This window comes from Salvelinus namaycush, chromosome 20 (assembly GCF_016432855.1).
Source record: "Salvelinus namaycush isolate Seneca chromosome 20, SaNama_1.0, whole genome shotgun sequence".
Lineage (NCBI taxonomy): Eukaryota > Metazoa > Chordata > Actinopteri > Salmoniformes > Salmonidae > Salvelinus > Salvelinus namaycush.
In genome coordinates this window covers 45225484-45244204 of record NC_052326.1, presented here as the reverse complement: position 1 = coordinate 45244204, position 18721 = coordinate 45225484, and the positions used below count along the sequence as shown (strand labels likewise).

Genomic DNA, 18721 nt, shown 5'->3' with positions numbered 1-18721 from the left:
ATTTCTCATAAAATGCCAGGGCAAAAAAAACACTGAAGAAGTGCTAGAGCAACAAAAAATGTTTACTAATGTGGTGCAGAAATAAAGCACCTGGGGGCATTTACAGTGTGTTGGCCTTTATCTTCTAATTCTATACCTAACCTCCTATGGCCAGAGGGGAGAGATAATGGCCAGATGGGCGGACGGGACAGGATGGGCCGTATGGGAGACATGGGGGGCCCCGACAAGACAGACAGTGACGACTGGAGGGCCCGGCCCACTGCTGACGCTGATGACGGACCCCCAAAGAGAGAGGAATCCGCTTTCGGTGAGTCACTCCCTCTAAGCTCAAAGTGGACTCAGCAAGCACACATCCCTTTTTTAAAGCACCCTGCTAAAATTGGGAGGGCGATGCCTCACGGCTTGGCTCTTGCAAGCATGTAAGCACGGGTACACCAAGGAAGGAGAGAAAAGGCACAGTGTCGCAAATGAGGCTATGGCGGACCTCTTTCTTAATGTCCAATGTCCTTTGTCTCAAGGCTACTGAAATGTTAAGCATGCATGGTCATGTTTTAGGCTGTCCATCATACAGTTCAAGTTCTTATCTTCAACCTTATGACAAGAACTGCATACGTTCTGTAACTGACTTAATATTGCTTAGATCTCAACAGGCAGTCACTTGATTTGCATGCCTTTCGTAATTGTATTAACTGACATTTTCTTTCTGTCCCTCTCAGGGTCACGCGACCGCTATGGAGACCGTGACGGTCCGAGACGGGACAATGACCGCGGATTTGGCGGCGACCGGGACCGCGGATTTGGCGGCGACCGGGACCGCGGATTTGGCGGCGACCGGGACGGCGGCAGAGACCGTGGCTTCGGCGGCAGAGACCGCTATGACGACCGGGGAGGTGAGAGCGGAGGTAAAACCACTGCTCAAAACTTAGCATATCATCGACAATCTAGAATACGCTTCACTTTGTTATCCAGATCCTCCTCTGTCAGAATGTCATCAGTCCATCAAGCCTCCTGTATGATTTATGAATGTCAATCCATATGCTCTTTTTTGCTCTTAGCCTTGCTTGGGACTAATTCTCACAGGAAAACCGACTAATGGCTCTTCCCGACAGTGCGTTTTTGAAAATCTGAATGTCTTTATGCATGCTCCACTGTACAACATCACAGCTGATAAATCGTGAGGATTTTCTATCTGAAGGGTGTTCTCACTTTGCGACTTACAGCTCCCGTGTCGTCGTGACATTGTCTGTCATTTCCACTAGTATAAATAGTTCAGAATTTATACTTTTCTCAAACCGACACACCATGCTGAGTAGCAAGGTCCTGCAGTTACATTGATCTGACTGTGGTTGCTGGTGCTAAAATCTATTCGTTTCTCAAGTATGGCAGCTGTATTTTTTTGTTTTGTGAACAGCTTGTAAAGTCTTGGCCCTTGTACTCCCTCTACTCCACCACAGCCTTTGGCTCCCGCAGGGACCGGGATGATGGCGGGCGACGTGCCTTTGGCAGTGGCTACCGCCGTGATGATGACGGGGGTGGTGGTGGCCGCTACGGGGAACGGGATCGCTACGGCGGGGACAGAGAGGACCGATATGAGAGGCGCGAGGAGAGAGGAGGTGAGGGTAATTGACCCTCAAATTACATTCAATATTATTTTGCTTATCGCAGTATATTCTGTATGATGTCAACCACATGTCCATCCTCTTATACCTGCTGACACCATCCTCCCCTCAAGTCCCCTGCCTAGGTCCCCCTTTAATTACTGAGCAGTGTTGTATTATATAATATGAACAGGTCTCCCTTGGTGATGATGTATCCAAGGTTCAAATACAGATTAAATTAATGCAAAATGTCATCCCAAATCCACTGTCCCCCCCCCCCCTATCCTCCACACCCAGGTGGTACCACCCAGAGACCCAAGCTGGTCCTGAAGCCACGCAGCACGCCCAAGGAGGAGGAGCAGGCCCGCAGCGGTGGTGGGGGAGCTGCCCCAGCTGCTCCAGCGACTGCCCCCAGCTCCGGCCGTGCCTCCATCTTCGGAGCAGCCAAGCCCGTGGACACTGCAGCCAAGGAGCGGGAGGTGGAGGAGAAACTCCAGAGGCAGCTGGAAGAGGACAAGACCAGGGGCTTTGATAGGAAACCCCGCGACAGAGACAGGTGTGGTGTTGAGGGTGTAGCTGGAAAGTGCCAGAGCTGAAATGTTCTCTCAAATTTTGTGCACAAATTTGTTTGCATCCCTGTTAGTGAGCATTTCTCCTTTGTCAAGATAATCCATCTACCTTACAGGTTTGGCACATCAAGTAGCTGATTAAACAGCATGATCATTACACAGGTGCACCTTGGGCTGTGGACAAGGTGCACCTGTGTAATGATCAAGGCTGTTTTGTCACTACTCAATGCCACAAGTTAAGGGATCGTGCAATTGGCATGCTGACTGCAGGAATGTCCACCTGAACAGTTGCCAGAGAATTAAATGTTATTTCTCTACCATAAGCCGCCTCCATTTTAGAGAATTTTTCAGTGCGTCCAACCGGCCTCATAACTGCAGGCCACATGTAACCATGCCAGCCCAGGACCTCCACATCCGGCTTCTTTACCTGCGGTATCGTCTGAGACCAGCCACCCAAATAGCTGATGAAAATGAGGAGTATTTCTTTCTGTAATAAAGCCCTTTTTGTGGGGGAAAAACTTGTTCTGGGTGGGTGGGCTCAGCTCTCCAGGGGGTGGGCCTATGCCCACCCGAGGCTGCACCCCTGTCCAGTCATGTGAAATCCATAGGTTAGGGCCTAATTAACTTATTTCAATTGTCTGATTTCCTTATTTGAACTGTAACTTAGTAAAATCGTTGAGATTGCTGCATGTTGCGTTTTTACATTTTTGTTGAATATATTTACTCAATCTTTCTCTTCTGTGCTTAGGGACCCAAGTTGGAGGAGTGAGGAGCCACCTTCTGAGCGACCTGCTACACGCTCCCGCACAGGAAGTGAGTCATCACAGACGGGAAGTACATCTGGAGGAAGAGGTGATCAACCTTACTGATCTTCTGAGTTTTATCCAGTTCTCTTTGTAGTCTCTTTGCTTGTGGTGTGAGCACGCATGCATGATCAACTTTTAAATGTCAACCACACTATCCATTGTATTTTCACTGTAGATATGTTTTCTGCCAGCTATCAAATTAGTGGTTCCTTGCAACAGCCACTCCTTTTCAGCAGTATTTCAAGGAATGTGTATCTATGGTGTGATCTGTTGCATAAATATGTGTTTATATACAGTACCAGTCAAAAGTTTGGGGACACCAACTCATTCAAGTGTTTTTTGTTTATTTACTATTTTCTACATTGCAGAATAATAGTGACATCGAAACTATGAAATAACACATATGGAATCATGTAGTAACCCAAAAAGTGTTAAACTAATCAATATTTACATTTGAGATTCTTCAAAGTAGCCACCCTTTGCCTTGACGACAGCTTAGCACACTCTTGGCATTCTCTCAAGCAGCTTCATGAGGTAGTCACCTGGCATGCTTGAAGGAGTTCCCACATATGGTGAGCACTCGTTTGCTGCTTTTCCTTCACTCCAACTCATCCTAAACCTTCTCAGTTGGGTTGAGGTCGGGGGATTGTGGAGACCAGGACATCTAATGCAGCACTCCATCACTCTCCTTCTTGGTCAAATAGCCCTTACACAGCCTGGAGGTGTGTTTTGGGTCATTGTCCTGTTGAAAAACAATGATTGTCCCACTAAGTGCAAACCAGATGGGATGGTGTATCGCTGCAGAATGCTGTGGTTGCAATGCTGGTTAAGGGTGCCTTGAATTCTAAATAAATCAGACCGTGTCACCAGCAAAGCACCCCCACACCATCAACGCCATGCTTCACAGTGGGAACCACACATGCAATGATCACCTTCTCTGCGTCTCACAAAGACACGGCGGTTGGAACCAAAAATCTCAAATTTGGACTGATCAGACCAAAGGACCGATTTCCACTGGTCTAATGTACATTGCTCATGTTTCTTGGCCCAAGCAAGTCTCTTCTTATTAGTGTCCTTCGGTAGTGGTTTCTTTGCAGCAATTTGACCATGAACACCTGATTCAGTCTCCTCTGAACAGTTGATTTTGAGATTAGGGGTGCATGATATCTCGGTAAACATATTAGCTATAAATGCCAACATCGCTATCGGCCCGATGTCTAGTTTAACACCTATGTGAAAAACCGATGTCAAAGCTGACGTGCATACCTATATAACGTAGGTAGATGATATAATGATGCCACAAAAAATACAGCGCTACACATGCAACACAGCATTCCTAACCCAGCCCACAATGTCTGCTGTGTGGATCTATTTTGAAGTTTCAAAGGAAGATAACAAAAAGGCCAGATGCAACGTTTGTGCTGCTATTAGTTCCTAAGGGGAGAAAGTGAAATCGTCCAATACCACAAACGTAATTACTAATTTGAAAGTGCATCACCCCCAGACGTTCAGCGACCACTTAGAATAAAAGCAGAAAAAAACTAAACGCACCTCCAACTGAACTAGTTCAAGTCGAGCAGTCATTTGAAAGAGTAAGAGTTTCAGCGAGACAACTCAAAAGCTCAATCCATTAACGGCAAGATAATGGAATTCATTGCCCTTGACAATCAACCGTTCTCTGTCGTGGATGATGTTGGCTTTCGCCGACTGGTCGAGCACCTTGAGCCCCGGTACACACTAAGTAGGTGCTATTTTTCCAGATGTTGCCCCACCTGGAGTTGCACAGTATTGTTGAAATGCATATCCATTAGCTACTTGCTATGGGCGTCACTGATATTAGCTTCATGACTGACATTTGGACCAGCGACGTCAGCCCCATGAGCATGCTGAGTCTGACAGCGCAGTGGGTCGATGAGGATTTCGTACTGAGGAAAGCTGTATTGCATGCTCAAGAATGTACTGGTTCTTATACGGCTGCTGCTTTTTCAATGGCATTTGAGAACATGTTTCAAACTTGGAAAATCCCAAAGAACAAATACACGCTGTGCTATGTGATAATACACGTAACATGACAAAGGCTTTGGAAGAATGCGGAGTCTCCAGTTTGCCATGCATGGCACACACGCTGCAACTGGCTGTAAACGAATGTTTTGGCCCAAAGCCTACTCAATAAATCGGATGCAGTCTATCACAGTGCCATCCGTTTTGTCACCAAAGCCCCATATACTACCCACCACTGCGACCTGTACACTCTCGTTGGCTGGCCCTCGCTTCATACTCGTCGCCAAACCCACTGGCTCCAGGTCATCTACAAGACCCTGCTAGGTAAAGTCCCCCCTTATCTCAGCTCGCTGGTCACCATAGCAGCACCTACCTGTAGCACGCGCTCCAGCAGGTGTATCTCTCTGGTCACCCTCAAAACCAATTCTTCCTTTGGCCGCCTCTCCTTCCAGTTCTCTGCTGCCAATGACTGGAACGAACTACAAAAATCTCTGAAACTGGAAACACTTATCTCCCTCACTAGCTTTAAGCACCAGCTGTCAGAGCAGCTCATAGATTACTGCACCTGTACATAGCCCATCTATAATTTAGCCCAAACAACTACCTCTTTACCTACTGTATTTATTTAGCTCCTTTGCACCCCATTATTTCTATCTCTACTTTGCACATTCTTCCACTGCAAACCAACCATTCCAGTGTTTTTACTTGCTATATTGTATTTACTTCGCCACCATGGCCTTTTTTATATTTTTATTTATATATATATATTTTGTTTGCCTTCACCTCATCTCACCTCACTTGCTCACATTGTATATAGACTTATTTTTCACTGTATTATTGACTGTATGTTTGTTTTACTCCATGTGTAACTATGTGTTGTTGTATGTGTCGAACTGCTTTGCTTTATCTTGGCCAGGTCGCAATTGTAAATGAGAACGTGTTCTCAACTTGCCTACCTGGTTAAATAAAGGTGAAATAAAATTAATAAATAAATAAAAAAAGTGGCATATCTGACAGTGGCAACAGGTAGGAAGATAGTGGGTCATTTTAAATACTCACAGCCTGCAAGCAATACAGGAGCATCTTGGCATGAAAACGAATAGGCTTAAGCAAGATGTTTCCACCAGATGGAACGGTACTTTTTACATGATGGAGAGCCTGCTGGAATATAAAGAAGTGCTTGGCGTGTACGTAGACGGAGTTACCTGACACTATCAGCACAAACCAGTGGACTCTCATTGAAAACATGAACACACACCTAGCTCCATTCGAACTGACTCGAGAAATAAGCTCATCAACTGCGTCTGAAGCAGACGTGATACCCTCTGTCATGGCACTGAAGCATCTGATCAACAAAACTGCCGACACAGTCCGTAGGGTTAACTTGCAAAAGTACTCTACTAGAGGCCGTGAACAAGCGATTTGGTGGCATTCTCTCTGAGCCTCTACGGTGTTGCCACCATGCTCTACGCTAGGTACAAGGACTGCTACTTTGATGCAGACATGAAATCTGGTTTACGTGAAAAGTTACACAGCTGGACAAGATGGAAACGGACACAGTGATGGTGCGTGCGCACAGAGGACCCACAACAGAAGAGGCCACAGACAGCTGAAACTTCACTGACATGTTTGAAATCCTGGTTGAGAATTAAACAAATTAACAATGAAACCGCACAGCAAGTAAGTGAAAGAAATAGGTTTTGATTGTTTTACTGGTAATGGGGACATACGTAAATGCCAACTTTTTGGTCAGTGTGTGTTTCAACTATTTAACTGTACTAGAATGCTTAAGGCTGCCAACTTTATGTATCTGTTTTTTTTTGCAAGGGAAATATCAGTGCAGCCCTAGTTGAGATGTCTTACATTTATTTGGGCTGCAATCTGAGGTGCTGTTAATTGCTGATTTCTGAGGCTGGTAACTAATGGCCATCCTCTGCAGCAGAGGTAACTCTGGGTCTTCCTTTCCTGTGGCGGTCCTCATGAGAGCCAGTTTCATCATAGCGCTTGATGGTTTTTGCGACTGCACTTGAAGAAACTTTCAAAGTCCGTATTGACTAACAATCATGTCTTAAAGTAATGATGGACTGTCATTTCGCTTTGCTTATTTGTGCTGTTCTTGCCGTAATATAGGTTTTTCTGTATACCACCCCTACCTTGTCACAACACAACTGATTGGCTCAAACGCATTAAGAAGGAAAGAAATTCCAAAATGTATTTTTAATAAAGTATACCTGTTAATTGAAATGCATTCCCGGTGACTACCTCATGAAGCTGGTTGAGAGAACGCCAAGAGTGTGCAAAGCTGTCAAGGCAAAGTGTGGCTACTTTGAAGAATCTCATATAAAATATATTTTGATTTTAACATGTTTTTGGTTACTATATGATTCCATATGTTATTTCATAATTTTGATGTCTTCAATATTATTCTAAAATTTAGAAAATAGTAAAAAATAAAGAGAAACCCTTGAATGAGTACTTCCGACTGTTACTGTGTGTATGCCTTCCTTTCCTCTTCCGTCTGCACCGAACTAAAAAGACGGCATGGGTGAATATAACGTATTCCTTTTTTTGCAAATTTGTTTTCAATACAAGTTAAAGGAGAGGAGCAGAGGTAGCCCCTTTTACGCCCGAGACAACCCAAACAGTCAGTTTTAATACGGAAATCTCACCCTCTTTTGTCCAGTCTCGCGGCGCAGAGAGAGCGAGCGATCAGTTGAGAATGAAGTATTCAGTGGTAAGGAAGACGACCCTCCCTCTCCCGGAGCTCGCCCTACTTCCGCCAACTCTTCCACATCTTCCTCCAAGGAGCCCCTCAAGGTGATGCCCGCACCACCACCCAAGGAGAATGCCTGGGCCAAGCGCCCTGCGGTGAGCGCAGGGTCCACCCCTGTCTCCCCCAGTGACGCGGCATGTCCCAAACTGAGGTCAGAACACGTTCTTATACGTCTTGTATATTGTATAGCATCTGTGGATAACGGTGTGGCCAATTTAGGTCATCATTACCAAAAGCCTGTCTTGTAGTGACTGAGGCAAAAAAAAATGCTTGGACTTTTTGCTTTGCAAGCGAGTTAGCTAAAGGTCTGAATGTCCGGTCTCTTTCAGCTCAAGTTCTGCAGATGAAAGAGGATCTGGAAGGGGTAAGGCACTCGGACTGCAAAGAACTTGTGTTTGTGTGTTTTTGTTAGTGGTTCATTCCAAATAAGGTGTAATGGAGACTTTGTCCTAATCTAATCCCAGAGTGGACCAACTAGGCCTTTCGGTCCTACTCTCAGATTAAGAGATTTTGCTCTGAAGTCAAGCGTGAGTGTTACTGACACTTTGGGGTTTTATTCACCCCCTCGCCCTTGAATGACTGCTGGATTGTGATATCTAACATCACATTCCAATTCTAAAAGGAAATGATTGATTTTTTTCCACTTTCTCGGGGTTTGGTGATTTAGCTAAAGCAGGGGCGATTGGGTGGATTGGGACGAGGCCACAACTTGACTAACATGGATCAAAATAGTGTAGCACTGCCCAATTATGGTCCTGGATAATCTCTCCTGTTGGTTCTCTTGCCTGTTTCATTGGCTAGCTATCTCAGGACTCCATATTGCAACTGTAAAGCACTGGTTTGAAGGGTTGGCAAAAAGCAATATGGAAGGTCCCAACTACCTTGCCCACCAGTATTTCACAAAATTATTTCAAATTGATTGTGATGGGACATCAGAAGCAACTTTGAAGTATTGGAATCCAGCTCTAATTTACTGAATTATCAGTTGGTATAAAACCCAGGAGAGAAGAGGCAGCAGGAACCAAACTGGGCAGCCCTGGTGTAAAGTTAAAGTGGGGAACCCTTGATCCTGTATGGGTGCAGTGTCTGATTCTTTCCCAGGGTTGTGCTCTGTAGGCACCAAACACCTAATGTTCAACCTTCAACACCCCTTCCCATAATATGTTTTGAAAGTTCTCGTTTGTGCCTCCTGAACATGACCCTGTTGTCAAGCTCTTGACAGATTTTTCCATTAATATGTGGTTAGCTCCTGGGAAATGAGGTAAGATTATTCATTTTTTAATGGATATAGTTTATTAATCAGGTGAAGGTTGTCAAGTCAGCAAAAGCAGCAGACCCTGCGGCCATTAAGGAAAATGGGTTCCCTAGGCCTGGGTTGTATTCAAGATCACAGAAGTTAGACGTGTGAACCTCCCATTTGACAATACATGTTTTGCTTAACTGCAAATGTTACGATCTTGAATGCAACCCTGGGCCAGAGGCGGTGTGGAATGCTGTTTGTGGAGTGTAGCCTTAAGTGGAGTTCCAGCCACCCAAACCCCTCCCTCCATCCTCACTGTTTGGGCTCTCCCTTCCAGAAGAGAATAAAGTGGACGGTGTGCGTCGGGACCGGGGCCCCCCACGGGGGAGAGGGGGGGCTGCGGGGCCTGGAGCAGGGCGGGGCCGAGGAGAAGGGGCCAACAGAGATCGACGAAGGGAGGAAGACAGGTCAGCCCAAAACGAGCGGCATTAGTGGAACAGGCAGGGAGGGTATTGCAGCCAGGGCACCTCTAAAGGCTGGTTTATGGTCGGTACGTCAACTGTTGGAAATTAAGAAAGTTAAAAGCAATGCAATTGCCCCTATTATTAGGTTAAATGCTTGCTAGCCTAATGGAAGTGCCTTCACTAGGGCCTAATACTCTCCTCAGTGAGGATATTCCAGATGCAAGCTGTAATTTCTCAACTCTTGGCTCTCCCGAACATTACGGCACAGCATTAGGACTCGCTTACCTCCACTACAAAAGCACAAAATGATAATTTGGAGGATTTGAACATCATGTCACAAACACAGAAATGTTGACTTATGTAAATATTGACAAATAATTGATACGGCTACAGAACAGGGGTCTCTTACAGTAGCTCGCAGCCCACCTAATGAGTAGCTTGCCAAACAATTTTGAAAGTACATGCGATTTTCACGTGTTCCACCGCAAACTTTCATTAACAAATCTCACAAGTGTCAGACACCCCAAGCTCCCAACTAGCCAAAACTATCTGCCAATTAATTTCCATCAATATTGCCCCTGTCTGTGTGGTGCACACGTTTGTCTGTCACTCTGATGTGATAACTGCCTTGTGGGTTGACACATACTTTCTCAATTAAATGTTAAGTACATTTATCTATTTATTTGCAAACATTGTTATGACATGAGCAGTACAAAATCATCGCTAGACCGGCAAATTAGATGGCACATTCCTCACTCGCTAGATGTGCAATTAAAGGGGAATTGAACAAAAAAAATAAACTGAGCTACATTTAAAATAAAATAAATCGGATTTGATTAAAGCATGGACATAGACTCTGAACATCCAATTTTGTTGTTTCTCTATGAACAACAAATTGAGTGACAATTCCCCCAAAAATTGAAAACCAGAATTTGACCGAACTTAATTTAAGAATATTAAACAGGGGGAAAATCACATTTTATTGGGCCCCCCTTTAGAGTTGGTTAAAACAAACATTGTTTTACCAAGTATATTGGCAGAACTTAGTGTGCTACTTTCTCTTGTACACTAAGGACCTGGGGAGGAGTTGCAGGTGAGTTACAGGGGAGAGGAGAATGTGCCTATTTGAAAGCTAGCTTGTAACGTTTTTTTTTAAGTAGCTCTCATGCTAGAAAAGGTTGGAGACCCCTGGTATAGAATTATTACCTGCTCCTAAAGGTTGTAGTTCCTTGTTATGGTAACCGTAATAACTGAACTGATTCGTTTTAGGGAATAAAATAACTGTTTAGCTAGCTAATTCCATGAACGAAAATATCCCTGGTTAAATTACTGGCTGATTTTGCCTTTAAAAAAACACCTTTGTCTTGCAGGCTTGAGTAGATGTGGGGGTTTCTTGCATATGTCATCACACAAAAAAAAATCTCACAAAAATGACTCTTTAAACTGGATGGAAGTGCTTTAGGTTGTGTACATAACCATGTTTTTTCACACCAATGTTAGGCAGTGATCCTCGATTCCTTTCCCAAACATAACATTTTTTTATCAAGCCCCATACAATCACACCTGAGCTTGATCATTAGTTGAGTAGGCAAGCTTGTGTGGGGGTGTAACAAATGTCATGTTTGGGGTAGCCTACTTGAGGACCGGCAAACACTCCTTTTGATGACTAACTGTTAACCAGCCTTTAGAGGTTATACGAGAGATTGTGAGGGTGTGAATACTATTAGTCTTCTCCTGAATTTACAGTTATGAGTGGATTATATTGGATCAATTTGACTGGGAAATATTTGGTGTCATACTGTTGAACGGTGTGCTAGTGCACTCACAGGCTCTGACCCTCAAGACTTAGCTGGACAGTGAAGTTTAACTTAGTGTTTATTCTGATTGTAGAAAGGATAACAGAAGAGACCGGGACTCAAGACCAGCACCAGAGCCAAAGAAATACGAAGAGTCCCCAACTCCCGTGAGTCCTGGTGTCACATCAAGTGCTCTTGACCCACCCCATAGTGGATTTGGATTTTCCTCAAACTCCCACACAGTTGAGTTCAGTTTTCAAAACCTGAAACTCTCCCTGAATAATTTCGTCTTTCACTGAACCTGTCCCCCAAACTGTCTTCAGTCCTTTACCCCATAATCTTGTCACATTGGCTTCAGTGTTCTACTGAAACTGTCCATGGCACCACCCTTTTTTTCAATGTCGCCAGCTTTTTCCTCAGTCTTTTTGTTCTTCTTTCTTTTTGGCTTTTATTGCAAAATTCACACATCAGGGAAAAACATGGGTCCCGCTTAATGAAAAGTTTACTGATATTTATATAAATAGTTATCCATACATATTGTGGGGGCAATAGGCATTGGTTAAAGCTCAATGTTATTAAATTCTCCCAACCATCATATCTAAGCCAATCGACTTGATTGGAGATATACAACACACTTTCCTGCCCCTCGTCCTGAGCCGTTCCGGCCTTTACCGAGAACCACATACTGGATGTTTTTAACAGGGTCATTAGCAATTGACTGAGTATTTTCTGTGCCTACCTAGCTCAAATTGAAGACGTCGGATTAAAATGAGGTTATAGCATCCATAAAGTGACAATTGGATTTGAAAATGTTGGGATTGACTGTTAACCTCTCTGGCACCAGTGGGACGGTAGCGTTCCACCTCGACAACAGCAAGTGAAATTGCAGGGCGCCAAATTCAAAACAACAGAAATCCCATAATTAAAATTCCTCAAACATACAAGTATTATACACCATTTTAAAGATAAACTTCTTGTAAATCCAACCGATTTCAAAAAGGATTTACGGCAAAAGCACACCATGCGATTGTTAGGTCAGCGCCTAGCAGCAGAAAACCATACAGCCATTTTCAAACCAATGAGAGGTGTCACAAGTCAGAAATGGCGTTCAAATTAATCACTTACCTTTGATCTTCATCGGAATGCACTCCCAGGAATCCCAGTTCCATAATAAATGTTTGTTTTGTTCGATATAGTCCATAATTTAAGTCCAAATACCTCCTTTTTGTTTGCGCGTTCACTTAACAATTCCAAATTCACAAGGCGCAGGCACTTATTCCAAAGTCAAAACAGTTCCATTACAGTTCATAGAAATATGTCAAACGATGTATATAATCAATCTTTAGGATGTTTTTGTCATAAATCGGCAATAATATTCCAACCGGACAATTCTTTTGACTTTAGAAATGAAAGGGAACGCAGCTCGCTCTCACGTGACTAAACTAATGGCATTCTGCCAGACCACTGGTTCAAACGGCTCTTATTCGCTTCCCCTTCATAGTAGAAGCCTGAAACAAGGGTCTAAAGACTGTTGACATCTAGTGGAAGCCTTGGGAAGTGCAATATGACCCCATAGACACTGTATATTTGATAGGCAATGACTTGAAAAACTACAAACCTCAGATTTCCCACTTCCTGGTTGGATTTTTTTCTCAGGTTTTTGCCTGCCATATGAGTTCTGTTATGCTCACAGACATCATTCAAACAGTTTTAGAAACTTCAGTGTTTTCTATCCAAATCTACTAGTAATATGCATATATTAGCAACTGGGCCTGAGTAGCAGGCAGTTTACTTTGGGCACCTTATTCATCCAAGCTACTCAATACTTCCCCCTAGTCCAAAAGAAGTTAAACATTGAGTTATTTTACCTGAAATGCACAAGGTCCTCTACTACGACAATTAATCCACACATAAAACGGGCAACCGAATCGTTTCTAGTCATCTTTCCTCCTTCGAGGATTTTTCTTCTTTGAACTTTATGGTGAGTGGCATCTAAACTTTCATAGTATTACCACGATGACCGACAACAGTTTCTTTCAATCACCCACGTGGGTATAACCAATGAGGAGATGGCACGTGGGTATCTGCTTCTATAAACCAATGAGAAGATGGGAGAGGCAGGACTTGCAGCGCGATCTGCGTCACAAATAGAACTGACTTCTATTTTAGCCCTTGGTAACTGCTCGCAATAATTGAATAATATAGGTTTCTAAATTTATTTTGTAACACGAGTGGTGTAGTCAGGGTGTTATTTTAATGCTTAGGCTATGCACTAAATCAAATATTTGTCACATTGCGCACATGTTAGTCCTATACCATGGAATTGAGGCAAAAATTACAGCATACAATTAGCAAAATGGAACTCAACTGATTGAACATGAAAATGATTTCATTATGATTGAATAATATAGGCCTATGTAGCCAATTGTCTTTAATGCAGTTATCTCGGTTTTCATTTGAAGCATCTGTTTACCCTTTGCTTGTTTATAACAATTGCAAAGACATTAGCGACTTGGTATTGTAGTCAACTTCGTTCTTAAGTTATCGGTGGTCAGAGACAATCTTGATTCTTTGTTTATCGGGGAGAGTATGTATGAAGTGACACGGAAGGGCAAAAAAAGCATTGAACGACCCAGTTAGCTGTTCTACGAGTGCTCTGAGGTAAATTTGTGTTTTAAGTACAACTTTTGTTACAATGGTTTTGGAAAAAGGCTCAAATTTAACAAGGTGGCTACGAAGGTCCTACGGGTGAATTTAGCATTAAGATGCTTTTGCGAAACCGGGTTCTGGACATTAAATTGAGACAATTTACACTTTGAAGTGCAAATTACATTTCTGAACACACCTTTTGCATGTGGAAATCTGTAATCACTTTCCGGTGTAAAAATAATGGAAACTAAAAATTATCTTAAGTGTGAAGTAGGCATTGGTCTGAAGCAGGAAAAGAAAATAAATTCACATGAGCACCACAATGAATGCTCCACCAAGGTTTTCCACCACACAGCTTTGACCAACTACAGTAGCTATGATGGTATGTATGCAGGTTGCTTAGGATTGAAACCTTCTCATACAGCCCAATTCCTACTCTTCAGATGAATAATGGACTTTACATTGTCCTACTAAAATGTGTAAATACAGTACCAGTCATAAGTTTGGACACCTACTCATTCTAGGGTTTTTCTTTTTATTATTTTCTACATTGTAGAATAATAGTGAATACAACTATGAAATAACACATGGAATCATTTAGTAACCAAAAAGTGTTAACCAAATCAAAATCCTATTTTATATTTGAGATTCTTCAAATAGCCACCCTTTGCCTTGATGACAGCTTTGCACACTCTTGGCATTCTCTCAACCAGCTTAATGAGGCAGTCACCTGGATTGCATCTCAATTAACAGGTGTGCCTTGTTAAAAGTTGTTGAGCCAATCAGTTGTTGTATTTGTTTTTATTTAGGATCCCCATTATAATACATTCACAGATTTCACAAGACTGCCCCCTCAGGCCCTTACTCCACCACTACTACATATCTACAGTACAAAATCTGTGTATAGTGCATGTGTGTATGCATGTGCCTATGTTTGTTGCTTCGCAGTCCCTGCTGTTCCATAAGGTGTTTTTTATTTTTATTTTACTGCTTTCATCAGTTACTTGATGTGGAATAGAGTTCCATGTAGTACTGTGCTCCTCCCATAGTTTGTTCTGGACTTTGAAGAGTCTGTGAAGAGACGTCTTGTGGGATATGCATTAGTTTCTGAGCTTTGCGCCAGTAGTTCAAACAGACAGCTCAGTGCATTCAACATGTCAATACCTCTCTTAAATAAAAGTAGTCATTAAGTCTATTTCTCCTCCACTTTCAGCCAGGAGAGATTGACATGCATATTATTAATATTAGCTCTCTGTACATCCAAGGGCCAGCCGTGCTCCCCTGTTCTGAGTCAATTGCAATTTTCCTAAGTCCTTTCTTGTGGCACCTGACCACACGACTTAACAGTAGTCCAGGTGCGACAAAACTAGGGCCTGTAGGACCTGCCTTGTTGATAGTGTTAAGAATGCAGAGCATCGCTTTGTTAGACAGACTTCTCCCCATCTTAGCTACTCTTGACTCAATATGTTTTGACCATGACAGTTTACAATCCAGGGTTACTTCAAGCAGTTTAGTCATCTCAACTTGCTCAATTTCCACATGATTTATTACAAGATTTAGTTGAGATTTAGGGTTTAGTGAATGGTTTGTCCCAAATACAATGCTTTTAGTTTAAGAAATATTTAGGACTAGCTTATTCCTTGCCACCCACTCTGAAACTAACTTTTCCAAGTTGTCAGACACCGGTGGCTTGTCATGTTGATAGACAATACTTTTTTCACATCTTCCACCCTCACTTTACAGAATTCAAAATTATAATGCTTGTCTTTCATAATTTGGTCAGAAACTTGGATGTGTTAGTGTTTGTTTTTGGCATGTCATGCCTAAGTTTGCTAATCTTGCCAATGAAAAAATAAAGTAGTTTGCAATATCAGTTGGTTTTGTGATGAATAAGCTATCTGATTCAATGAATGCTGGAGCTGAGTTGTCCTTTTTTCCCAAAATGTATTTTAATTTCAAGAACGTTGAAAGTTTCTTCAAGTGCAGTCTCAAAGACCATCAAGCCCTGTGAATCTGGCTCTCATGAGTAACTGCACCTCAGATTGCAGCCCAAATAAATGCTTCACAGTAGCGTTTCAAGTAGCAGACACCATCTCAACATCAACTGTTCAGAGGAGACTGAATCAGGCCTTCATGGTCAAATTGCAGCAAAGAACCCATGTCAATAAGAAGACTTGCGTGGGCCAAGAAACCCGGTGGAAGTCTGTCCTATGGTCTGAGTAGTTAAAATGTGAGATTTTTGGTTCCAACCGCCATATCTTTTTGAGACGCAGAGTAGGTGAACGGATGATCTCCGCATGTGGTTCAGACTGAAGCATGGAGGAGGTGTGATGGTGTGGGGGTGCTTCGCTGGTGATACTGTCAGTGATTTTATTCATAATTCAATGCACACTTAACCAGCATGGTTACCACAGTATTCTGCAACGATATGCCATCCCACCTTGTGTGCACTTAGTGGGACTGTCATTTGTTTTTCAACAGGACAATGACCCAACACACCTCCAGGCTGTGTAAGGGCTATTTGACCAAGAAGGAGAGTGATGGAGTGCTGCATTAGATGTCCTGGTCTCCACAATCACCTGACCTCAACCCAATTGAGATGGTTTGGGATGAGTTAAACCGCAGAGTGAAGGAAAAGCAGCCAACAAGTGCTCAGCATATGTGGGAAGTCCTTAAACACTGTTGAACAAGCATTCCTCATGAAGTTGGTTGAGAGCATGCCAAGAGTGTGCAAAGCTGTCAAAGGCAAAGTGGCTACTTATAAGAATCTCAAATATATAAAATATATTTTGAATTGTTTAACACTTTTTTTGGTTACTACATGATTCCATAGTTTTGATGTGTTCACCATTCTACAATGTAGGAAATCGTAAAGGAACCTTGAATGAGTAGGTATCAACTTTTGACTGGTACTGTGTGTGTGTGTGCATACATGTCTGAGGATTAAACATTATGAACATCTGCTCTTTTCATGAGACAGACCAGGTGAAAGCTGTGATCCCTTTTATTAATGTCACTAAAATCTACTTCAATCGGTGTAGATGAAGGATTTTTAGGCCTCGAGACAATTGAGAGACAGATTGTGTACGTGCGCCATTCAGAGGGTGACTGGGCAAGAAAGAGTGAGTGCCTTTGAACAGGGTATGGTAGGTGACAGGCGCACCGGGTTGTGTCAAGAACTGCAACGCTGCTGGGTTTTTCACGCTCTCCAGTTTCACTGTGTATCAAGAATGATCTACCACCCAAAGGACATCAGCCAACTTTACAACTGTGGAGTCTGGCCGTGGCTTGCTATATAAAAGCAGGCAGACAGGCATCAACTCATTCAGTTACTGTTCGGATGAACGTTAGAATGGGCAAAACAATCGACTGAGCGTGGTATGGTTGTCGGTGCCAGTATGTCAGGAACGGCCTGTCTTCTGGCCTTTTCGCGCACTACTGTGTCTAGAGTTTACCGAGAATGGTGCTACAGTTCTGTGGGTGAAAACAGCTTGTTGATGATTGGTTAAAGGAGAATGGCATGAATCGTGCAAGCTAACAGGTGGGCCACAAACAGGAATATAACGGAGCAAATACTTCTCACTTAAATCTGAATTTTAAAAAATAATACAATGTACAGTTTAGGTGCACATTGTGACATAGTATTTACGTGTTTGACCCGTTACCTGTAGTAGCACTGTACCATGAAAATGCATAACTAAGGACATTTATTGTAATGTGGGACCAAATGAGCAGCGTTAGGATCTCTCCTGATCTGAGTTTTTTTTTTGTTTCAGAAATTCAGCTCAGCCAGTAAATACGCCGCTTTGCTAATGGACAGCGAGCAAGGAGACGACGCGGAGGACCGCGTAGAATAAAGCCAGAGCGGTGGAGTGAAAAGAAGATCCAGCCAATGAAAGAATCTCACATTAAATATGAAAGTCTCCTCACCTGGTGTAGAGGCACCTGGGAGGTCGTCACTCCTACCTACTTTCCTTACTCGTAACCCTCCCTCCCCTACCCTTTTCAGGACTTTTCAGTTTCTAAAAAGAATAGTCATATACTGACTTGTTTTAAATGGAGAAGGAAAGGAATAGTCGACACAAGAAAATATGGAAAATTGAATTAATTGTAATAAATAAAAAAGTGGGGTAAAAACAAATATTGTTTACATTTGTGATGGTATGCGTTGGGCTCCATCCTTCTCCCCAGTGGAAAAGGATGAGAGTTGGTTACTGGATGCTTGCTTGTCAGCCTGACCTATTAAATCTCATGTGCAGTTAAAAAGGCAGTGTTTTTTTTTTACCTGACAGCTGGCTGAGTAGGATAAAAGTATATATTCTCGCCGATTGGTCCAGCCAATACTCATAATGACATTGTTCTCAATGGGCGGGTGCTTATTTTACCCCGCCGGCGGACACTGAACTACATAAGTGAAGGCAGAGTTTGCCGTTGTAATTGAGTACTGTAGAGCACGGGGCGGTGAATGTCGTCACTAACTAAAAGACGATAGATCAGGAAAAATTAGCTGATCAATAAAGGGAGCATTGATTTGTGGCGGTTCTAATGTTTCTTAATGATCAGAAGTTCTCTACCACAAGCATTAAAAAATAAAAGTTTTAGCTCCTAGCTGGTCTGTTGTGAGTGGGGCAATCGGCATTTGCCACCAGACTACTAAATTGCAAATCGAGTGCCAACTGCCCACACAGCTAATAACCAGACATCTGCTGCAAAAGAGTGCACCCAATGAAAGTATACCTTTTGAGAAATATTTGAAGCTGGTACTACTAGTGTAGGACAGAACTTTAGCCAGCAAGCAGTGCTACTGATCTATTGAGATGTACCG

General features: G+C 42.9%; 1 protein-coding gene and 1 non-coding gene across 8 annotated transcripts in view; both read left to right on the top strand.

The window, feature by feature from the left end:
* The window catches only part of LOC120065404 (eukaryotic translation initiation factor 4B-like), a 39336-nt gene extending 21299 nt beyond the window's left edge, over positions 1–18037 (top strand). Inside the window, exons 6-15 of one of the 7 annotated variants that reach the window (XM_039016390.1) lie at positions 155–307; positions 717–890; positions 1455–1619; positions 1896–2154; positions 2916–3019; positions 7658–7898; positions 8077–8111; positions 9325–9454; positions 11342–11489; positions 17673–18037. In XM_039016390.1, coding sequence (XP_038872318.1) covers positions 155–307; positions 717–890; positions 1455–1619; positions 1896–2154; positions 2916–3019; positions 7658–7898; positions 8077–8111; positions 9325–9454; positions 11342–11489; positions 17673–17753 — 1490 coding nt within the window. In that variant the 3' untranslated portion in view covers positions 17754–18037. Of the gene's footprint in view, positions 1–154; positions 308–716; positions 903–1454; positions 1620–1895; positions 2155–2915; positions 3020–7657; positions 7899–8076; positions 8112–9324; positions 9455–11341; positions 11490–17672 lie in introns of all 7 variants that reach the window. The other 6 variants (XM_039016389.1, XM_039016391.1, XM_039016388.1 and 3 more) reach the window with 6 other exon arrangements.
* LOC120065764 lies at positions 352–531 on the top strand. The gene has a single exon (XR_005478716.1). It is a non-coding gene; the product is annotated as a small nucleolar RNA SNORA81 (small nucleolar RNA).
* Positions 18038–18721: the final 684 nt, after the last annotated feature.